Here is an 18764-nt window from a genome sequence, read left to right on the forward strand (position 1 = left end):
CGTATGTCAAGAATGAAATGACCAAGAATATCGTTGATTACTTCAGTGATTATGGAAAAGAGTTTTGGCTGCGTTAAATATTGTTACGTGTCTATGCGATTGTCAGCACCCACGCCTAGAAGGGATGAGCTAGCGAGTCAGGCTGGATATAGATCCCGGGTAGCCTGAGGGCATGTATCGGCCTCTGCCTTCAGTGTGATTTTCGTCTGGTGTCTCCGAGAATCTTCTTTATGGCGAAACCAGAACATTTATGTTATGATCGCGCCCCTAAGACACTGAAACTTCATAATTACTGTAGGTATATAAAAACAGGGTCGCCGCGAAAAATAGGAGTGTTGTTGTCATTGTTCAATGTTGGAGATTTTAGTAGTTATTGTCTTGTCGATGTAAGTAGTTCATTGTGTGGAGCGGTCAAATGAGTTAACTGTGCGAGTCGTTGGCCTTGTGAGGAGTCGAGCAGATGTACAGTCTTCGTGCGTTGTGATAGCCGACATTCGTGTGTTCGAGTCTGTTTGCATGGAGCTGCTGTTTTAAGTGACTGTAGTGCATGTGAAACCAAGTGAAATGTGAATGCTGTGAGTCATGAATACGTAAGGATCCGCCGTTCCTCGTGAAGACTGCCAACTGACGACCCGATGTCGGGACCGGAGACTCTTTTAAATAGCCACTGATCAGTGAAATGTTGCCATTCATTGTCAAGTAGAATTGCGCGTGTGTATGTGTGTGTGGCGTTTGGATCATCCTAGATTAAGGTAGATAAGAAGAAAGGTAGTGATTTATTAGTAACAACATATTATACTTATGCTTCAATTGAAACATGTTGGATTTGATAGTTCTGACTTGAAAATCATCAAAAATCAGCTCACATCAGAATTAAATTAATATTCTGAGACATTTCAGGAAATTTTCCAAAATTTACATTTTTTCACATAACTAATCAAGTAGTCTCGCAGATATCGTTACAGGCAAAACGAGTAACATCTCTCCGTAGGTACGGTCACGAATTATACTAATTTTACAGCACATTTCAGTTCCGGTTTTACTGCAAAATGGTTGATGCAACCGTTGCTTCCAAGTACATCATCTGACCTAAAAAGCTATTTGGTTGGACTCTTAATACGTTCGTCTCTTCAGGTGAGTTTTATTTTTGATAACTTTTATATTTTTCAAATTACTGAAGGAAATATTTTATTATGTTTCCTGGGACATACCGACTTTCACCGAGGGACCCAGTGTTGAAACGAAGCGACAGACATATTCTACGTCAAATGTGAGCAAGCACGGGAGTAGATTTTTTCAAGATGTTTTACGTCGCACCGACACTGATAGGTCTTATGGCGACGATGGGATAGGGAAGGCCTTGGACTGGGAAGGAAGCGGCCGTGGCCTTAATTAAGGTACAGCTCCAACATTTGCCTGGTTTGAAAATGGTAAACCATCTTTGGGGCTGCCGACAGTGAGATTCTAACCCACTATCTCCCGGATGAAAGCTCATAGCTGCGCGCCCTTAACCGCACGGCCAACTCGCCCGGTCGGGCGTAGTTGTGTATGATAGTTGATATCATGTTGACAGTCACGGGATGTGTAGCTTAACGAGAAATATTAATCACGTTGGTATGGTATTTCAAAGCATAAAAAACTTTAGACACTGGCCGGGATCCAAACTATAGTCATTTTCGTAAAAAGGCTGTCACTACACCGTTCAGCTGTCGAACGCCCGAGATGAAATAATTTAACACTATTCCTACAATTAAGTGTATAATATATAAATGAGTTTCCAACACTTGTCCAGGTTTTTCTAGGATTCGGGTATGAAGTAAAATGTACTTTTGCAGTCTTCTTTTTTTTTCTTAATGCCATTCCTTTTCAGTTTCGACTCAAACAATTTATAAATGTTAAGTTTCTCTGACCTCCGAAACAAATTTTGAGTAATAAATGTATAAACTACCCGAGAAATAAAACATGTGGTAACCAGAATGTCCGTTAATATTTGACGAGGCAATACATCACGGAATATTTGGGGCGAGAGGTAATAATTGACACACATGATTGGCATGGCATGGGATTTTATTGACATCAAAATAAAGTCCACGGCCAACAGATGGCGCTGGTCAGCAACAGGTAATGTACAAATGGCCACACATGCTTGATATGACATGGGGTTTTATTGACTCCAACAACGAGTACACAAACAGGCCAACAGACGGCGCTGGACAGAAACGCGCCAGTGATGCCGCATGAGCCCCGTGTATGGTGTAAAAGAAGCTGTCGTAAGAGAGGGCGTAGGATGCGCCTGCATTCGCGGCATGCTGACATTACCAGAAAAGGCTTTGTTAGTGAAGCACTTTTTTTACTCGATGTTGGTGTCAATAAAACCCCATATCATGCCAATCATAAGTGTCAATTATTGCATCTCCCCTCCAAAGGCCCGCAAAGTACTGCGTCGTCAAATGTTATCGAAATTCCGGGACACCCTGTACTTGAAAAATTTAATTACTGTAGAATGTCATGTTTCGTTCTTGAAAGAACATCATCAGATTCCATCGAATAACACTCGAAACTATTTAGTAATGTATATGTTACTTTTATTCCTTTTTAAATATTTAAAGCAACTTCATATCTGGAACCCTCCTTTATGAAGTCCTCTTTTCTCTCCATTCATACATATGCTTGGAGAGAAAAATGACCTCATTAAAACACGTTCCAGATTTTGAAGTGCTTATGTGTTTAAATAGAATGTAAATGTTTAAATTTTTCTAAATAATTTTTAATGTGATTTGATAAAATCTGCTGATGATGTTTCAAGAACGATGAAACTCATTCTATTTTAATGAAGTTGTTCGTTTTTCGGATATCTATATCTGTTACCATAGGTCTTCTTTATCAGACAATTTAAAATTTATTACTCAAAATTAGTATCGACACATTGACGAACCTAACAGTTACAATCTTCGTTGTCTGTTTTTACGAGGGATACCACCTCTACCGCCTCAAGAGCAGTATCCTGGAGCGTGAGACATTTGGCCGGCGGATACAACTTGGGGAGGAGGACCAGTACCTCGCCTAGACGGCCTCAGCTACCTGTGCTGAACTGTGGCCTTGTTGGAGGGGAGTATGGGAAGATTGGAAGGGATAGGCAAGGAAGAAGGCAGGAAGCGGCCGTGGCCTTAAGTTAGGTACCATCCCGGCATTTGTCTAGAAAAGAAGTGGGGAAATCACGGAAATCCACTTCGAGGATGGCTGAGTCGGGAATCGAACCAGCACTACTTAGTTGACCTCCAGAGGTTGAGTGAACCCCATTGAAATCCTCTTACCACTTGGAAAATTTCATTGCAGTACCGGGAATCGAACCCAGTCCTCTCGGTGTGGCAGCTAATCACACTAACCACTACATCGCAGAGGCAGGCACTACAGTTTCTGTGTTGCTTTAAAAGAAAAAGTATTTCGGAGGCATTTCGTATAACCCGGGTTTTGGTTAATCCGAGTTCGGTCAACCGGCGTTTTTACTTTATTTCGTGGCGTATGCGGTAAAGGTGTGCCAGTCATAAGTGACCGGAAAATACAGTTTCTATAACTGTTATCAGGTGCCGGTTTTAGAAGGAACAAGTATTTCCAGAGACATTTAGAAATTTGTGGAAAATGCGTTAGTCACGAATATATCTATTATTATTATTATTATTATTATTATTATTATTATTATTATTATTATTATTATTATTATTATTATTATTATTATTATTATTATTATTATTATTATATTATGATTATGATTATTATTATTATTATTATTATTATTATTATTATTATTATTATTATTATTATTATTATTATTATTATTATTAATTTTTTGTAATCCAGGTGAAAGGACGTGTTTGTATATAGTGTTGTGAGAGTTTTATTTTTCAAGTGGAACGTGACATTACTGAGGTACAGTTCAGTTACATTACCTAGTAACAAGTGAAGTTCGTTCAATTGACATTATTAACATTTCACTGGAAACCCGTATAAGAGTAAAAACTGTGTTTGCTTGCTTGTTGAGTTCGTTAAAATTTAAGTCGCCATTTAGATAACGTATGATATCAGAGATCCTAGTGGCGGCGTAAGGAAAGAAAAACAAAACTCTCCCCTGTGTCACGCTGGCGACTGATCCCGCTGGCGACTGCGGGATACAGGAAGAGAGTACCTCGACGACACCACAGAAGATGACTACCACAGCGGTAGTCGAAACGCTTGGAAGGAATGAGTGGAATGGACCATGGCATAATTGCCCGGAAGATTTTTATTATATTATTATCATTATAATTGAGCCTCCGTGGCTCAGGCGGCAGCGCGCCGGCCTCTCACCGCTGGGTTCCGTGGTTCAAATCACGGTTACTCCATGTGAGATTTGTGCTGGAAAAATCAGAGGCAGGACAGGATTTTCTCCGGGTACTCCGGTTTTTCCTGTCATCTTTCATTCCAGCAACACTCTCCAATATCATTTCATTCCACCTGTCAGTCATTAATCCCCAGAGGAGTGCGATAAGTTTCGACAGCCGGCACAATTCCTATCCTCACAGCTAGATGGGGCTTCATTCATCCCATTTCTGACCCGGTCGAATGACTGGAAACAGGCGTGGATTTTCTATTATTATTATTATTATTATTATTATTATTATTATTATTATTATTATTACTATTATTATTATTATTATTATTATTATTATTATTATTATTATTATTATTAAGTGACCGGAAATTATATTTGACAAAACTTTTATTAGGGACAGTTTCCCGTTACAAGTCATACTAACGGATAAATTGCACATTTCCTGTTATGATCCCCTTAGTATTTCTACGTCACGATATACTAATCGGACATATAAAGCTCAGAGTACTTCCCGGACATCCCTGAACTTAAGTACCGATTTTCAAGAAGCTGTATGAAGATTTTTTCCCGTGTTGTCCTCACAAACAAACAAACAAACAAACAGTCACACAAACAAACAAAGAACCAAGCAGACGGAAAGATAAAATTCCCTTGTAGGTGAGCGCGTCTGAATAACATCAGCGGTATCCCCTACCTGTCGTATGAAGTAACAAAAAGGGACTCCAGGACCTCTTAACTCGGGAGCGTTGTTTAGCAACAACGGAGCCGTGAACTGGGGCCTGGCATTACTTCTATTTACATCTTCGAGGCTCCTCACTTTCATCTGTCCTATCCGACTACCCTAGGTCAACTCTTGTCTTTACCTACCCCGACGTTATTACCTTTGCTGGGCTAGGGGGTCTTTTATTTTCACGCCCTTCACTTTCTTTGACCGATAGCTTCATTTTTAAAGTATCGGTCCATTTCCTTTTCATTAGTGTTAACAGAGGATTGTTGCTCAGTTGTACTTTCTCTTAAAACAATACGTAATCACCACCATCAGATTGAATTCAAATTTAACTCAATTAATTTCCCACCTTTGCATACCCATCCCGAGAAAAGAAAACAGGCCTCGGGCAACACTTTAAGTGTACAGACGAAGTTTTAATTGTATATACATAGATATGCTTGAAGTTTTTATCTTGAGTCATTCTGATGTTAGTAAATTGAATTATGTTACTTGAAGTAGATGAGCAATAGCCCCAGAGAAAATTACATTCAGCGTCGTTCTAGTAAGCTCCGACTTATTTTTCTGTCAAGGAATATTTCATCCTCACTGTCGGCTGGCTAAGAAGCTGTTAGAGGTCTGAAGTTTCTTCCATTAAAGCTGATTTCAAGAGATGTATGAGGCTGTGAGATAGGAAAACTTACGGTCCACGAGGCAGTGTCGGATAACCGTCCCTTGTAAGTATGATTGAGCGATGAAGTACGATATCACACGATGCTGTGCCCAGTCGCGGTTCGTTATATACCGCAGACGAGCGCCGTGACTTTTACTGCCTGCACATAACACTTTACTGAGGTTCGCGAGAGAGAAGATACTTTTATAAACTCTTTCGAAAGGTGAACGCCTTCTTAGGTGGTTCATACATAGGAATAACCCTCTGTACAGGTTATATTCGCTGCATACATTTCAGTATAAGAAAAGTCTCTAAGCATGAGGTAAAGTAATGGGTTATTCTATATTTGGTGTCCACAGCAGTTTGGCGACCATCCTCAAGTTAAATTTCCTATCTTTTATTTCCCGTGTGAGAATTGCCGTATAGTTGTTTTTATTATTATTAAGAAATACATCTCAACTGGGAAATATCAAGGTGGCAGTGGTCACTTATAGTAGTGTGATAATAACGTAGAGTTAATATATAATTACCCAACAACAACAACAACAAAACTACAACAAAAATGTCCTACAAGCATTTCGATGAAAAGGAAGTATTACGAGAAGTACTGCTATAAAATTCTAAATCTAGCGTCATCATATACAAATCCACACACATATACGGCTTTCAATACTATAGATTGAGCTTACTACTAGCTTAACATTACAAGTGATAACAAAGTTAAAACCTAACTTCCCCAAAACACCACTACAACGACTACAGTACAAAAAGCAATTCCATGAAATGAAAATACGACTAGAAATACTACTAGTTTAATATTCTAAATCCAGAAGTTCCACACACAGTCTCACATACAACTTAATGAATATTTCGTCAACGGAACGTGGTGTTCCCTAGCGGTCACCCATCCAAGTACTCACCATGCCCCATTTTCCTTAACTGCGGTGATCGGACGAGAACCGGTGTATTCAATACGGTACGGCCGTCCGATGTCTAACCTCTGTCGGAGGTTCCACTTCTGGGATAATTTTTCTCCACCGACGTCCTCATTTATCTTCTAGTTTCGTCTTCTCATACTTCTTCTTAATCTGCTTACCCTCCAGGGTTGGATTTTCCCTCGGACACAGCGAGGGATCCCACCTCTACCGCCTCAAGGGCAGTGTCCTGGAGCGTGAGACCTTGGGTCGGGAGACACAACTGGGGAGAATGACCAGTATCTCGCCCAGGCAGTCTCACTTGCTATACTGAACAGGGGCCTTGCGGGGGGATGGGAAGATTGGAAAGGAGAGGGAAGGAAGTGGCCGTGGCCTTAACTTAGGTACCATCCCAGCATTTTCCTGGAGGAGCAGTGGGAAACAACGGAAAACCACTTCCAGGATGGCTGAGGTGGGAATCGAACCCTCCCGAGGCTGAACGGACCCAGTGGCAGAGCCGGGATTCGAACCCGGGCTTCCGGGGGTGGCAGCTAATCACACTAACCACTACATCACAGAAGCGGACGTCGTCTCATACGAGGAGCGTAATTAGCTCAGTGTCTTAGCTGCTGGCTACCAACGCAGAAGGCTAAGGCTCGAATCCCAGTCGATCCTGGGTGGAGATTTTCATCTCAAAGTCACGTGACGTCAGGAAGGGTATCCGGCATTGAGTCCCGGCCAAAACTGAAATGAAGGACACTGGCCTATCCAATACCACTCACCCACTTTCCTTCCGGTCCAGAGCTCCCATTCTCCTGCACCTCATCTCTAACGCCCTCAGATCTCTCGAGGCGTTGTCCAGCCGTCTTGTCCCTGTTCTCCTCTGTCTTTGTTGGCCGACCAGAATGTTGTTTGAGGATCTTCTTTGTTGTTCGGTCTTGGTCCATCCTTATTATGTACCCGAGGTACCACAGTCAACTCTTCTTGGCCTCTGCGACAATCTCCAGGTCACCGTAAAGCGCGTAGACTTCTTCGCTGGACTTGATTTGCCACTCTTCTTGATCGTAAACCGCGCCGAAGACTTTCCTCAAGATCTTTCTCTCGCACGCATACAGCACTACTCACCCGGTACACGGTGAATTTCAATCTTCTGGAGGCTGTTGCAGTGCTCATTCCCTTCTGGTAGGTGAAAAAACACCTGTTCACAGGTGCCACCCTCGCTGATCTTGCGGTCCTCAAACAGGAGCTTAAACTGCACCACTTTCTCTTAGGTCTCACGTGGACATTCCAGACCTTTCACGCCGTGCAATTTTGTTTTTTAACTGAGCCTTTTACGATTAGATATATCAGGCTGTATTTGCCAATTCCTCGGATATGACTGAAGTATTCTGTTTTGCGACGTTTGGTAAGGGTTGGGGGGGTATTAGGGTAACATGTGAGATGAGCCTTTTATTTTGGTTCATCATCTACTATAGCAATTATTACTGTCTATTCCGTGTAAAATTTATTCATAATGAACCCATGACCTTTGTGCCCTAAGAATTTTAAGTATGAAAAGTTACTACATTTCTGAACATTTCTTGGTATCACGGGAGTGACACGTGGCAAGGGGGTAGCTTCTTTCCGTCCCACGCTCTGGGATACGTGAAGTCATCCGCACGTGTCGTACGTGGAAGGATACAGAAGCAAGTTTGAGACTGCTAAGCCATTTTGGTGGGTTATTTCAGAAGAGCGCGTGTGTATAGCGTCCCCACGCGAAATCGACAGAAATGTAGTGCCTATCAAATGAGGTCATTTAACCAGTTAAATTAATAAATATAAATTTTAAATGTTCAGGATAACTACTGCTAGTGAGTTAACAAATACATGGTTACATTCAAAACTCTTCTAAATACGGTTCATTTAAGTCAGAAAGATTACGCAAATTTTCTTGGCGGCAAAGGGAAAATGCCTGGAGAGAGGGGGTAATGGCTATAAGTATAGAAGGGACGCCATGATGAAACCCCTGCTTTGTGTTATTGAATCTTGCGCGAGAGAGTTAGACTGTTCTGTAAATCAAGCGACAAAGTAGACTAAGTCCGACGAACAGATTTTGGCCGATGTGGTTGGGGTCTTGAATCAAAATAGATTTTGATTGAGCAAAGGTAGTCTTATAAAAAGGTCAAGATATTGCAGAAGTATAAAGCTGTAAAATATTTTGTGTTGTAAAAAGTAATTCGTGTGCGGGCAGTAACTACCATCAGTCGAGTGCGATCAACGGAGACACGTGTGAAGGGTATTCCTTTTTTTAATGTGTTTTATTTCCAGGAAAATAAACACATATTATGATGTACAGCCAGAAATGTAAAATGGCTAGATAAAGCAACGGAAGGTCACTGGTGATCCGAAGGATGGAATCCGGCGTCGATTTAAGTTAGGTGCCTTGCCATCTTACCACCTACTATATCTTGTTTTGTGATGTCAAACTTAAGTGCATTTGAAATGGGTTTTTATGACGCAGTTGGTCAACCCTATGTTTTTTCGCGAATGTCAAAATATGACGAAAGGTCATTTGTTTCATTTTCTGCTTGGATAAATTTAAAATATTGTGAGTGCCGTGTGACTTGTAAAAGTTATTAATGAGGGCTTCGAAGTGATATCACGTCCAGAGTAGATCGTCAATTTCCGTGAATTTATTGCCTATACTTTTGTGATGTTCATTGAGATAATTTTATCTGATGTAACATTTTTCTGTTTGAATTTTGACGTAAATAATGTAAGAAATCCATGGTTACCCATTTTCAATCGAGTGGAAGCGCGCTGTTTGGTCGAGAATATAGAGTGGTGAATTTTGTCACGACGTGAAACGTTATTCTATGTCCATTTAAACTGTGTCTGACTGACAATAAAAAAATAGTAGAATTTTGACAGTCATTTTGTGAAATCCAGTTTTGGAAAATACGAGATCATTATGCGAAGTGTTCATTATTAATGTATTTGTACGTATTATGCGTCATGGATTCTAAGTATTTTTATTCCAGTCTTTTTGTCAGTGAGAGCCGTCGAGTTTAGACGAGAATTCAGAGTTGTCGTATGAGTTGAGATGGGATTTGTGAATCAGGTGATTGGAAGCCTATACATGTTCCGGGATATGTATAAGCCCGAGGAAGATTTTGTGTAATGTTTCGGATGGAAAGTAGAACTAGAGAATCCATGCCGGTATTAATTTGAGACGTGTACAATTAGTGTAGGGCATTTTGTAGTATAATCTATGTGCATTTTGTTGGTTAGAAATATCGTATTTGTTTAATTATGTCGGCAAAGTTAAAGTTTTCATTCTGAGGGGCCAGTCAGGCAGGACGAAGAGATGTCTCATATCAAGCAGGGCGAGAGTCGTGTCTCGATGCCGTCAGCTGATAGGAGTTCGCAGCTCGGATAACGGGATTTGAGTGTGTTAGAATTGAGATCACATTTCCTTGCAGTGGGTATCAATAAGAAATCTAGTTGAAATTTTCATCCGAAAATAACGTGTATGTTTTAGATACTCTAAATTTGTTTAATTGAGATTGTAATGTACATTTGAGACCACTAACTTAGAGTATAATGAGTTTGTTGGGTAGAAATATCGTATTTGTTTAATTAAGTCGGCAAAGTTAAAGTTTTCATTCTGAGGGGCCAGTCAGGCAGGACGAACAGATGTCTCAGATTAAGCAGGGCGAGAGTCGTGTCTCGATGCCGTCAGCTGATAGGAGTTGGGAGTTGGGTTGTCCAAAGTATAGAGCGATGGTAATGATGATTGTTTTGTTTTTGAGGGGCGCACAAACCTTCACGGAAATTTTACGACAAGATATGACATCGTAATCGGTGTACCTTGTACGGCGAGTTACTTATGGTTTTGCACTTAATTATCAGGGTTATGCAAATAGTAATAATGGATAAGTGTGATATCACGAAACAAGATAAATACGGGAAAAAAGTGATGTAAATTTTTTCCAGTTACCGACGATATCAATCCAACATGATTAAAAATGAATTACGTCTCAAGACTTGTGTAGGGACACGTCAAAGCAACCATTCGTCCGCGGAGATAGAATTTGTTGTTCATTAAGATTTCATTAAATCATTTAAATTTATTTAATTACTAGCAAATGTACCCGTGCTTCGCTACGGTATTCTGCATTGTATACGAATATTGAAGTAAATACTGTACATGAATTAAATAAGATTGTTTTAAAATAGCATGTCTCTTAGCGTTATCCGAGAAACAGCATGAGAGATCCCCATACGTTGTTTCCAATGTAAAGTGCTTGTTACGAATTTGTGATGAAGATGACAGGCTCACTTGCCTATTGCCATTCACAATCGAGTTGGGAAGTTTACATTATAATTGTAGGTTCCATTGCCTACTGCGCGGTCACAATCGATTTGGAGAGTTTCCGTTACAATGGCAGCCCCCTTTTCCTACTTCCAGACATATTACAAATTCAGGAGTTTTTATTATAATGGCAGGAAACTTCCCTACAACCAGTCAAAATTGAGTTGTGTAGTTATCATTATAATGACAGGCCCCCTTTTCCAACTGCCAGCCAGCTTACTGCCAGTCACACCAAGTTGGTGAGTTTCCATCAAAATAGCAGGCCAGTATGCCTAATGCCAGTCACATTTTAGATGGGTACATCTGTTTATAACTGCGGGAACGCTTGCCTACAGCCAAACACAATCGGGTAAGGGGAGTTTTGAACAAAACTGCATGCTCCCTTGCCTTCTGCAAGTCAAATCGAGAAGTGAATTATTCATTACAATGGTAGGCCTGCCTTATTAATGTTAGTTACACAGGAATTGGAAAAGGACCCCATTCCTACTGCCAGTCAAAGTCGGTGTGGGGAGTACTGATTGCAATAGCAGACACACCCTTTCTCGATCGCTACAAAATCGACATCAGTGAATATGTATAGTTCGACATACGAAAGTATGTGCTTGTTTACAATACTGCAGACCTTCATTTACAGATTAACTGCTGCTAAACGGTACATCATATCGAGAAAGGATTGTACCATAAGACGCCGGATTTAGCGGCCTAAATTGCTGGTCTTATGATATCTCATCTATTCATGTGTCAGATTGAGTTAGAAACGTGGAATAGGGTAAAATTTGTGTAAGATTATCTCACAATGCATTGCTTTTCGGATAATTAAGTGACAGCTACATACATAGCATTTGGCTCATATATGGCTACTGGGTGAACCAATTTTCGTGTAGAGTTTGATGATTCTATCTTTCCTATAAGTGATGGAAGGTATGAATTATGTATGTGAAAAGTCAAAATGTACTTAACATCAAGAAATAGAGAAAAATCAAACTTAAAAGGTATAGAAATACGACAAAATGTCGTAAGACCAAGGTTGTAGATCACTCCAAATTGAACGGGGATTGTGCCATCCGTTATGTGATAATAGTTCCCGAAGGTCTGCACCATCATTAAAATTACCTCCATATTTCGATATTCTTCGGAATAAAAAGGGAAAAATTTAATGATCTTGGTAGTTTTCCGTCCGTTACAGGCTAAAACGTATAATTTTGCCAAATTTCAATATCCTTCTTCGACTGGCGAATTATGCCGCAACCTGGGTTTTCGGTGAGGAGTGTAAAAATTAGGACTTTCAAGAAACTAAACAAAAAAATATGCAGATGGACATTATTATCCCTTAAACGTGTAGCTGTACGAAAATTTCGCCAGGATAGTCGATGTGCAGGCACACAGTCGTTACTATTTTATTTATATAGATAGATAAGGAACCTGCTCCACGTACAACACCTTTTGGGCTATATCCGCTGGACTTAACCTGAAAAACGGACAGTTTATAATATCTCCCTAATTAATCCTCCTGTCGAAAAATACACATGAAAAAAGTTTTAGAGATGGAATTGCATCACGTTTGGTCGATTTCCAGTCAGGTTGGACTTGTACTGTATATATTGTGTAAGAGTAAAATCACCATTTCGGTTTCCTATAAACCGCCAGTCCATTCCGGGAACATGAAATGTTATTGACGATTAACACCTACCGTTGGACAGATGGATGTTAATGTAAAGTTCGACTCAAATACCTTCAGTAGTTTTCAAGTTGTAAAAAATACGCTTTACACGCACCAGCTCTTGAGTTAAGTCCGGTGGGACTTGTACCGGAAAACGGTCCGTTAATGATATATCCCTTATTAATCCTCGTATTGAAATTATGCACATGAGGAAAAAGGCTTAGAAATTAATTTCCATTAAGGCAGGTAAATTTACATTAAGTTTGGTTGTGTATATTTTGTGGGAATGCAAAATCATAGTTTCGGTTTCGTATTATCCCCCAGTCAATTCAGGGATTTAGAAACAATATTTGCCCTAGAACCTACCAAAGGACAGGTGGATTCTAAATATCAAGTTTGGTCGATATATATCCAGTAGTTTCCATGTTATAGACAAACAGACAAACAAACAAACAAACAGACAGACACCAAAACTGAATATATGCAGATGGTCATTATTACACCTGAAACGGATAACTGTACGGAAATTTCGCCAAAATTGTCTATGTACAGACACACACTAGAAGTGCAGACCTTTATTTCGATAGTTACTGCTTTGAAACTGTAAGACGTATCTACAAACGGACTTCACCATCAGACGCCCCTTTCAGTGCTCTACATGGTCGGTCCTATGACATCTACTCGTATCTTCTATATTTATGGGTTAGATTGAGTTAGAGTCATTGAATGGGGTGATATTTTGTACAGTTTTCACATACTACTTTATATTTTTGATACTCATGTGACAGCTAGAATCATAAAATTTGGCTATAACATGGCCAATGGACATGCCAATGTGCGTACCGAATGACATGATTCTACCTTTCCTATAAGTGTGCCAAATGATAACATATACGTGTAAAAGTACAAAATCAAGTTGAATTCAAGAAATACAGCTGTATTTAACGTATTAGGGATAGAAATACGACGAAAAGTCATAGGACAAAAGTTGTAGATCTCTCCAAAATGAACGCCATTTGCTTTCTGACTTGTGATAAGACTTACTTATTAGCCACCAATTACCCCGAAACGAAGGTCTGCACCGTCGTTAAAATTGCATCCATATTTTGGAATTTTCCTGGGCCAAAATTTATACATTTGCATAGCTTAGAATATTTCCTCAAAGAAAAGAGTGTCCAGCATTCGGGATTAGCACTCGCATACATACGTGATAATTAAGGAAGAAAATAATACAGTTTAGTAAGTTGAAATTAATAGAAAATTGATTATAACTGAGGATATCCGGATGACGACAAATATATAAATACCAAGTGAATGTATTGGAAAATCAAATGCTCCTCAATAAATTATGCCGGTGTGAGTTATGGATATAAGAAAGCGGTAATCGGAGAGAAATTTAGGTGCAGGGATTTTTAGGTAAACAGATAAGAAGATGAATCATTATTACTTAAGCTATTCGAGGACGGTTTTAACCTCCAATGATATTTCGCCAATATCCCGCAGAATGGCCGATTGACGACTCTCTTGCTTTCTACCCAAGGAACAACCACGAATTTAAAGGAATGATGAGGAAAATGACAATACGTCACTTCCCTGCTGGCAAGCAGTCAGAGACGTTGCCATGGTAACCCATATATTCGTTGTCGGTCTGTCGGTCACTCAATGCAGAGCATGGTATCGGCAGAAATTAGTAAATTTCTTTGTCATTTGAAGAGTAAGGTAAATTATGAACGTAACAAAAGTTGTTTATAATGAAGAGACCTTTCATGTACGGTCCACAGAGTTTAGAGAAAATCAATAGTGTAAGAGAAAATGGAGGAAAACCGTTGTGGTTTTCCTATAAAACCCCCGTCTTTTCAAAGATTTTAAAATGATAAGCATATCGAAACCTTCCCCGGGATGAGTATACTCTAAATATGAAGTTTGGTTGAGATCTATCCAGCCGTTTCGACGTGATGGTGGAACAGACAAACAGACAAACAAACAAAGAGACACGAAATGTAAAAACCACCTATTCGGTATTGAGTTGACCTAAAACGGATAGATATTTGAAAATTTGGCTAAACAAAAGGAATTACAGACAGCGGATCCCCTACAACTTCATTTATAAGATTAAATTCAGTGGAAACGTATTTTGAAATAACTTTAAATCAAGCGAATAACTCGGAGAAGCATTCTGGAAATCTTAGTTTGTTGTCTGGGGAATATGTAAATGTTAACGTAACGATTAAGGGGACATATTCGAAGGTAATGGATTTTACTGCCACAAGGTATTGTGAGCATTGTTGTTGTTGTATTATTTAACTCCGATTGATTGAGCAGTAAATGTGCTGGTGTTACTAAAGTGGAAACCTTGGTCATCAACCGATGTAACTTAATTGTGTTTAGCTTTCAAGTTAGAAACTTGGATGGTCATGGGGTCATCAACCTCGGTGACTTAGAGTAGGCCCATATGTCACCGTAGAATCATTTTCCTTGTGGTCATCATCCACAATGACTTTAAAGTAACTTAGAAGTTTAGATGTCGGTCCATGACATAGTCGCAGGTCACATCGATTCAATTAAGGGCCCATGGACTATAACCACTGTGTGGCACACACCGATTGGACGGCCTTAATTATACCCAGAGTCCAGAGTTCGTGTTACGAGGACTGGACCATAAAGAATCACTATGATGGTACATGTAGTCTCACATGGAAGCCGAATCTAAGGATTACCAGACTTTCTTTTCTTTAATTAATGATTGAGACAATGGTTTCTAGTAAGGATGCCCATCAGGCAGTTATGTCAAAGGTTTACACGAGTGTTCTGACCTTCTGCGCAAATGATTGTGGTATCCAGTGGACACGATTGGATTCTAATCATACCGATGATAAAATGATTAACTCTTCAGAGATTACTTGAATAAATAGGAATATTTTTAAACATACCTTTCATTTGAGTAGATAGATTAGAATTACTGAACCCTACCTTTACCTCAGCAAGTGACGAAGAATCTGATAGGACCCAAGAGACAGACCTCATGAACTTTTGCAGATAGGTAAGGAAGGTAGATATCCTTCAGTGTGGACAAAAGGGCACATAAAATACGTTACCATCTTTCTCCTCAATCCTCCATCCTCGGCAGGGAATGGCAGCGTTCGTGATGCCCTTATCCTGATGTCCCTCCACGACAAGGTTCTCCACAATGCCTGTTCTTGTGGCGATGATCCACTCGAAAAGTCTAGTCTGGTAGCATAGTTCGGTCTTCAGTCCAAGAAATTTGAAGAATACGTCAGTAAAACCACATCTTGAAGCTGTCCATTTTCCTTTTATCTACCTGTTTGATTGTCCAGGTCTCAGTTGCATGGGTGTCAATGGGCAAAATGAGAGAGTGAGCTAGTTGCAGTTTTTGTGTTCTTTATAAAATGTACAGCCCTTCCATATCTTATATAGCCTTGTGTTGGCTGCTTTGGTCGTGGATGTTCTTCTCTTGATTTCATCGGAACACCTTCCTGTATTAGAAATCGCGGAGCCCAAGTAGACACTCTTCAAAACTATCTATCTCTCTCACACTGTAGCGGTTGGCTTTCTGTTTGACGACAATCATCACTTTTGTCTTTCTGATATTAAATTTCAGGCCATATCCCCTACTCATGAACATCAGTTTATACGACGACCTGTAGTTTCTGTGTACTAGTGTCAGCGAGTTGCCACCTTACGCATTCATTTTAAATTCCAATTGATTTTCACAAGGTAAGTTGGGTTGTCTAAGAATGGCTTACTACCCGCAGAAGGGGAGAGAAGCAGAAATCATTGACTCTACGATAAGGTTTGAAGATTCTCTCCCAGTCACACGACGTAGACAAACATGAACAGGATACATGTTCCAAAAATACCCTACTTCCAGAGAACCTACAGCGTTAGGAACACACCAGTGGGTGCTAGTGGGACCACCGTAGAAATGTTGTCGAATGGTGGCAATCGTATAGACTGGATCGAAATATCAAAGACAAAAATTTTGACACAATTATAATTTCTCGTTGGCAGTAATGCGTAACAATTTGTACATCTTCTTCTTCTGCTTCTTCTTCATCTGTTTACCCTCCAGGGTCGGTTTTTCCTCGAACTCAGTGAGGGATCCCACCTCTACCGCCTCAAGGGCAGTTTGCTGGAACTTCATACTCTGGGTCGGGTGATATACCAGGGGAGGAGGACCAGTACCTCGCCCAGGCGGCCTCACCTGCTAAGCTGAACAGGAGCCTCGGGTGGATGGGAAGTTTTCGAAGGGATAGACAAGGAAGAGGGAAGGAAGCGGCCGTGGCCTTACGTTAGGTACCATTCCGGCATTTGCCCGGAGGAGAAGTGGGAAACTACGAAAAACCACTTCTAGGATGGCTGAAAAGGGAATCGAACCTCCCTCTACTCAGTTGACCTCCCAAGGCTGAGTTGACCCCGTTCCAGCCCTCGTACCACTTTTCAAATTTCGTGGCAGAGCCGGGAAGCTAATCACACTAACCACAGAGACGGACAACCATTTTTACAGAGAACGTAATATCTAATTTCCTCTCGGCAGCATTAAAGAGTCATCTTTATATTCTTAAGTTCCACGATATTTATTTTACGAAACCAACAGTTCAATTAAACCCTTTTTCGAAGAACTTGTGAGCTACTTTGTGCCGGCCCCGTTGTGTAGGGGTAGCGTGCCTACCTCTCACCCGGAGCCCCCAGGTTCGATTCCCGGCCAGGTCATGGAATTTTACCTGGACCTCAGGGCTGGTTCGAGGTGCACCCAGCCTACGTGATTATAATTGAGGTCCATGTGACGGTGTGGTAGCAGCTTCGATCTAGAAAGCCAAAAATAACGGCCGAGAGGACTTGTCGTGCTGACCACACGACACCTCGTAATCTGCAGGCCTTGGAGCTGAGCAGTGGTCGCTTGGTAGGCCTAGCCCCTTCAAGGGATGTAGTGCAATGGGATTTGGTTTGGTTTGTGAGCTACTTTGTGTTCTTTCGCAAACACATATTGGTGACAGAATGAATAAATAAATAAATATCACGAAATTGAATTAAAACATCAACCCAATACTTAGTTATATGTAACCGACAACCCACTAAATAAAGCTAGAGATACTCACCGACGACTGTCATGTAGGACGATTTAATCTCAGTATGAAACAGAGGAGCATCAGCTGAGACCTCACACTTGTAAAATCCAGTGAGCTGTTTCTGTACATCCAGAAGTGTGATTATATGGGAATCAGACTGTGAGATCTGGAAAAGAAACACGATGTAAACTTCCTCTTCCCTTCTTCTTTACATCTGAATACTTATAGAAGAAACGTACAAAGAACTTACTTTAAAAACAATTACTAGTTGACAAAAGACACTCTGTGACAAACAATTTATTTTTTTAAGAAGGAAATTACACAAACATTTTAATGAATTTGTTGTTATTCTTGTTGTTTAAGAAATCATTTCATAGACTGGTTTGGTGTAGTTATCCATGCCACCCTACCCTGCACTGCTCTATCCTTTACATTTCTAACTAAATATTACATCCTATATCTGCTCTAAACTGCTTGTCATATTCATACCTTGGTCTATCCCTACCGTTCGTACCACCTATACTTCCCTCAAAAACAACTGATCATGTCCTTGGTCTCATAAGGCGTGTCCTATCATTCTATTCCTTCTTCTCGTCAAATTTAGCAAAATCGATCCTCTTTCACCAATTCGATTCAGTATCCCTTCATTTGTGATTCGTTCTAGCCATCTCACCTTAAAGAGTCTTCTGTAACACCACATTAAAGTGCTTCAATTATCATTCTTTCCGAAGTAATTATGGTCCATGTTTCACTTCCATACAACGCCACGCTCGAGACGAAAGTCTTCAGAAACATCTTTCTGATTCCTATATCACTGATCAAAGTGAGCAAAATTATTTTCTTGCTTTAGCTAGTCTGCATTTTATGTCCTTATTTCTGCCATCGTTAGTTGTTTCACTAACCAGGTAATAATATTCATCTACTTCCTCTAATACTTCATTACCTAATCTAATATTTCGTGTATCATCTGACTTCGTTCGACTGCACTCCATTACTTTCGT

At 40.2% G+C, this 18764-nt stretch overlaps 1 protein-coding gene and 1 pseudogene across 1 annotated transcript in view; both read right to left on the reverse strand.

Moving 5' to 3' along the window:
* Positions 1 to 18764, reverse strand: part of LOC136875025 (cell adhesion molecule 2) — a 215496-nt gene that overhangs the window by 31991 nt on the left and 164741 nt on the right. Inside the window, exon 3 of the mRNA XM_067148745.2 lies at positions 17794 to 17929. Within this exon, the coding sequence (XP_067004846.2) occupies positions 17794 to 17929 (136 nt within the window). The remainder of the gene's footprint in view (positions 1 to 17793; positions 17930 to 18764) is intronic.
* Positions 6621 to 6738, reverse strand: LOC136875201 (5S ribosomal RNA; annotated as a pseudogene).

Source organism: Anabrus simplex, chromosome 5, assembly GCF_040414725.1.
Source record: "Anabrus simplex isolate iqAnaSimp1 chromosome 5, ASM4041472v1, whole genome shotgun sequence".
Lineage (NCBI taxonomy): Eukaryota > Metazoa > Arthropoda > Insecta > Orthoptera > Tettigoniidae > Anabrus > Anabrus simplex.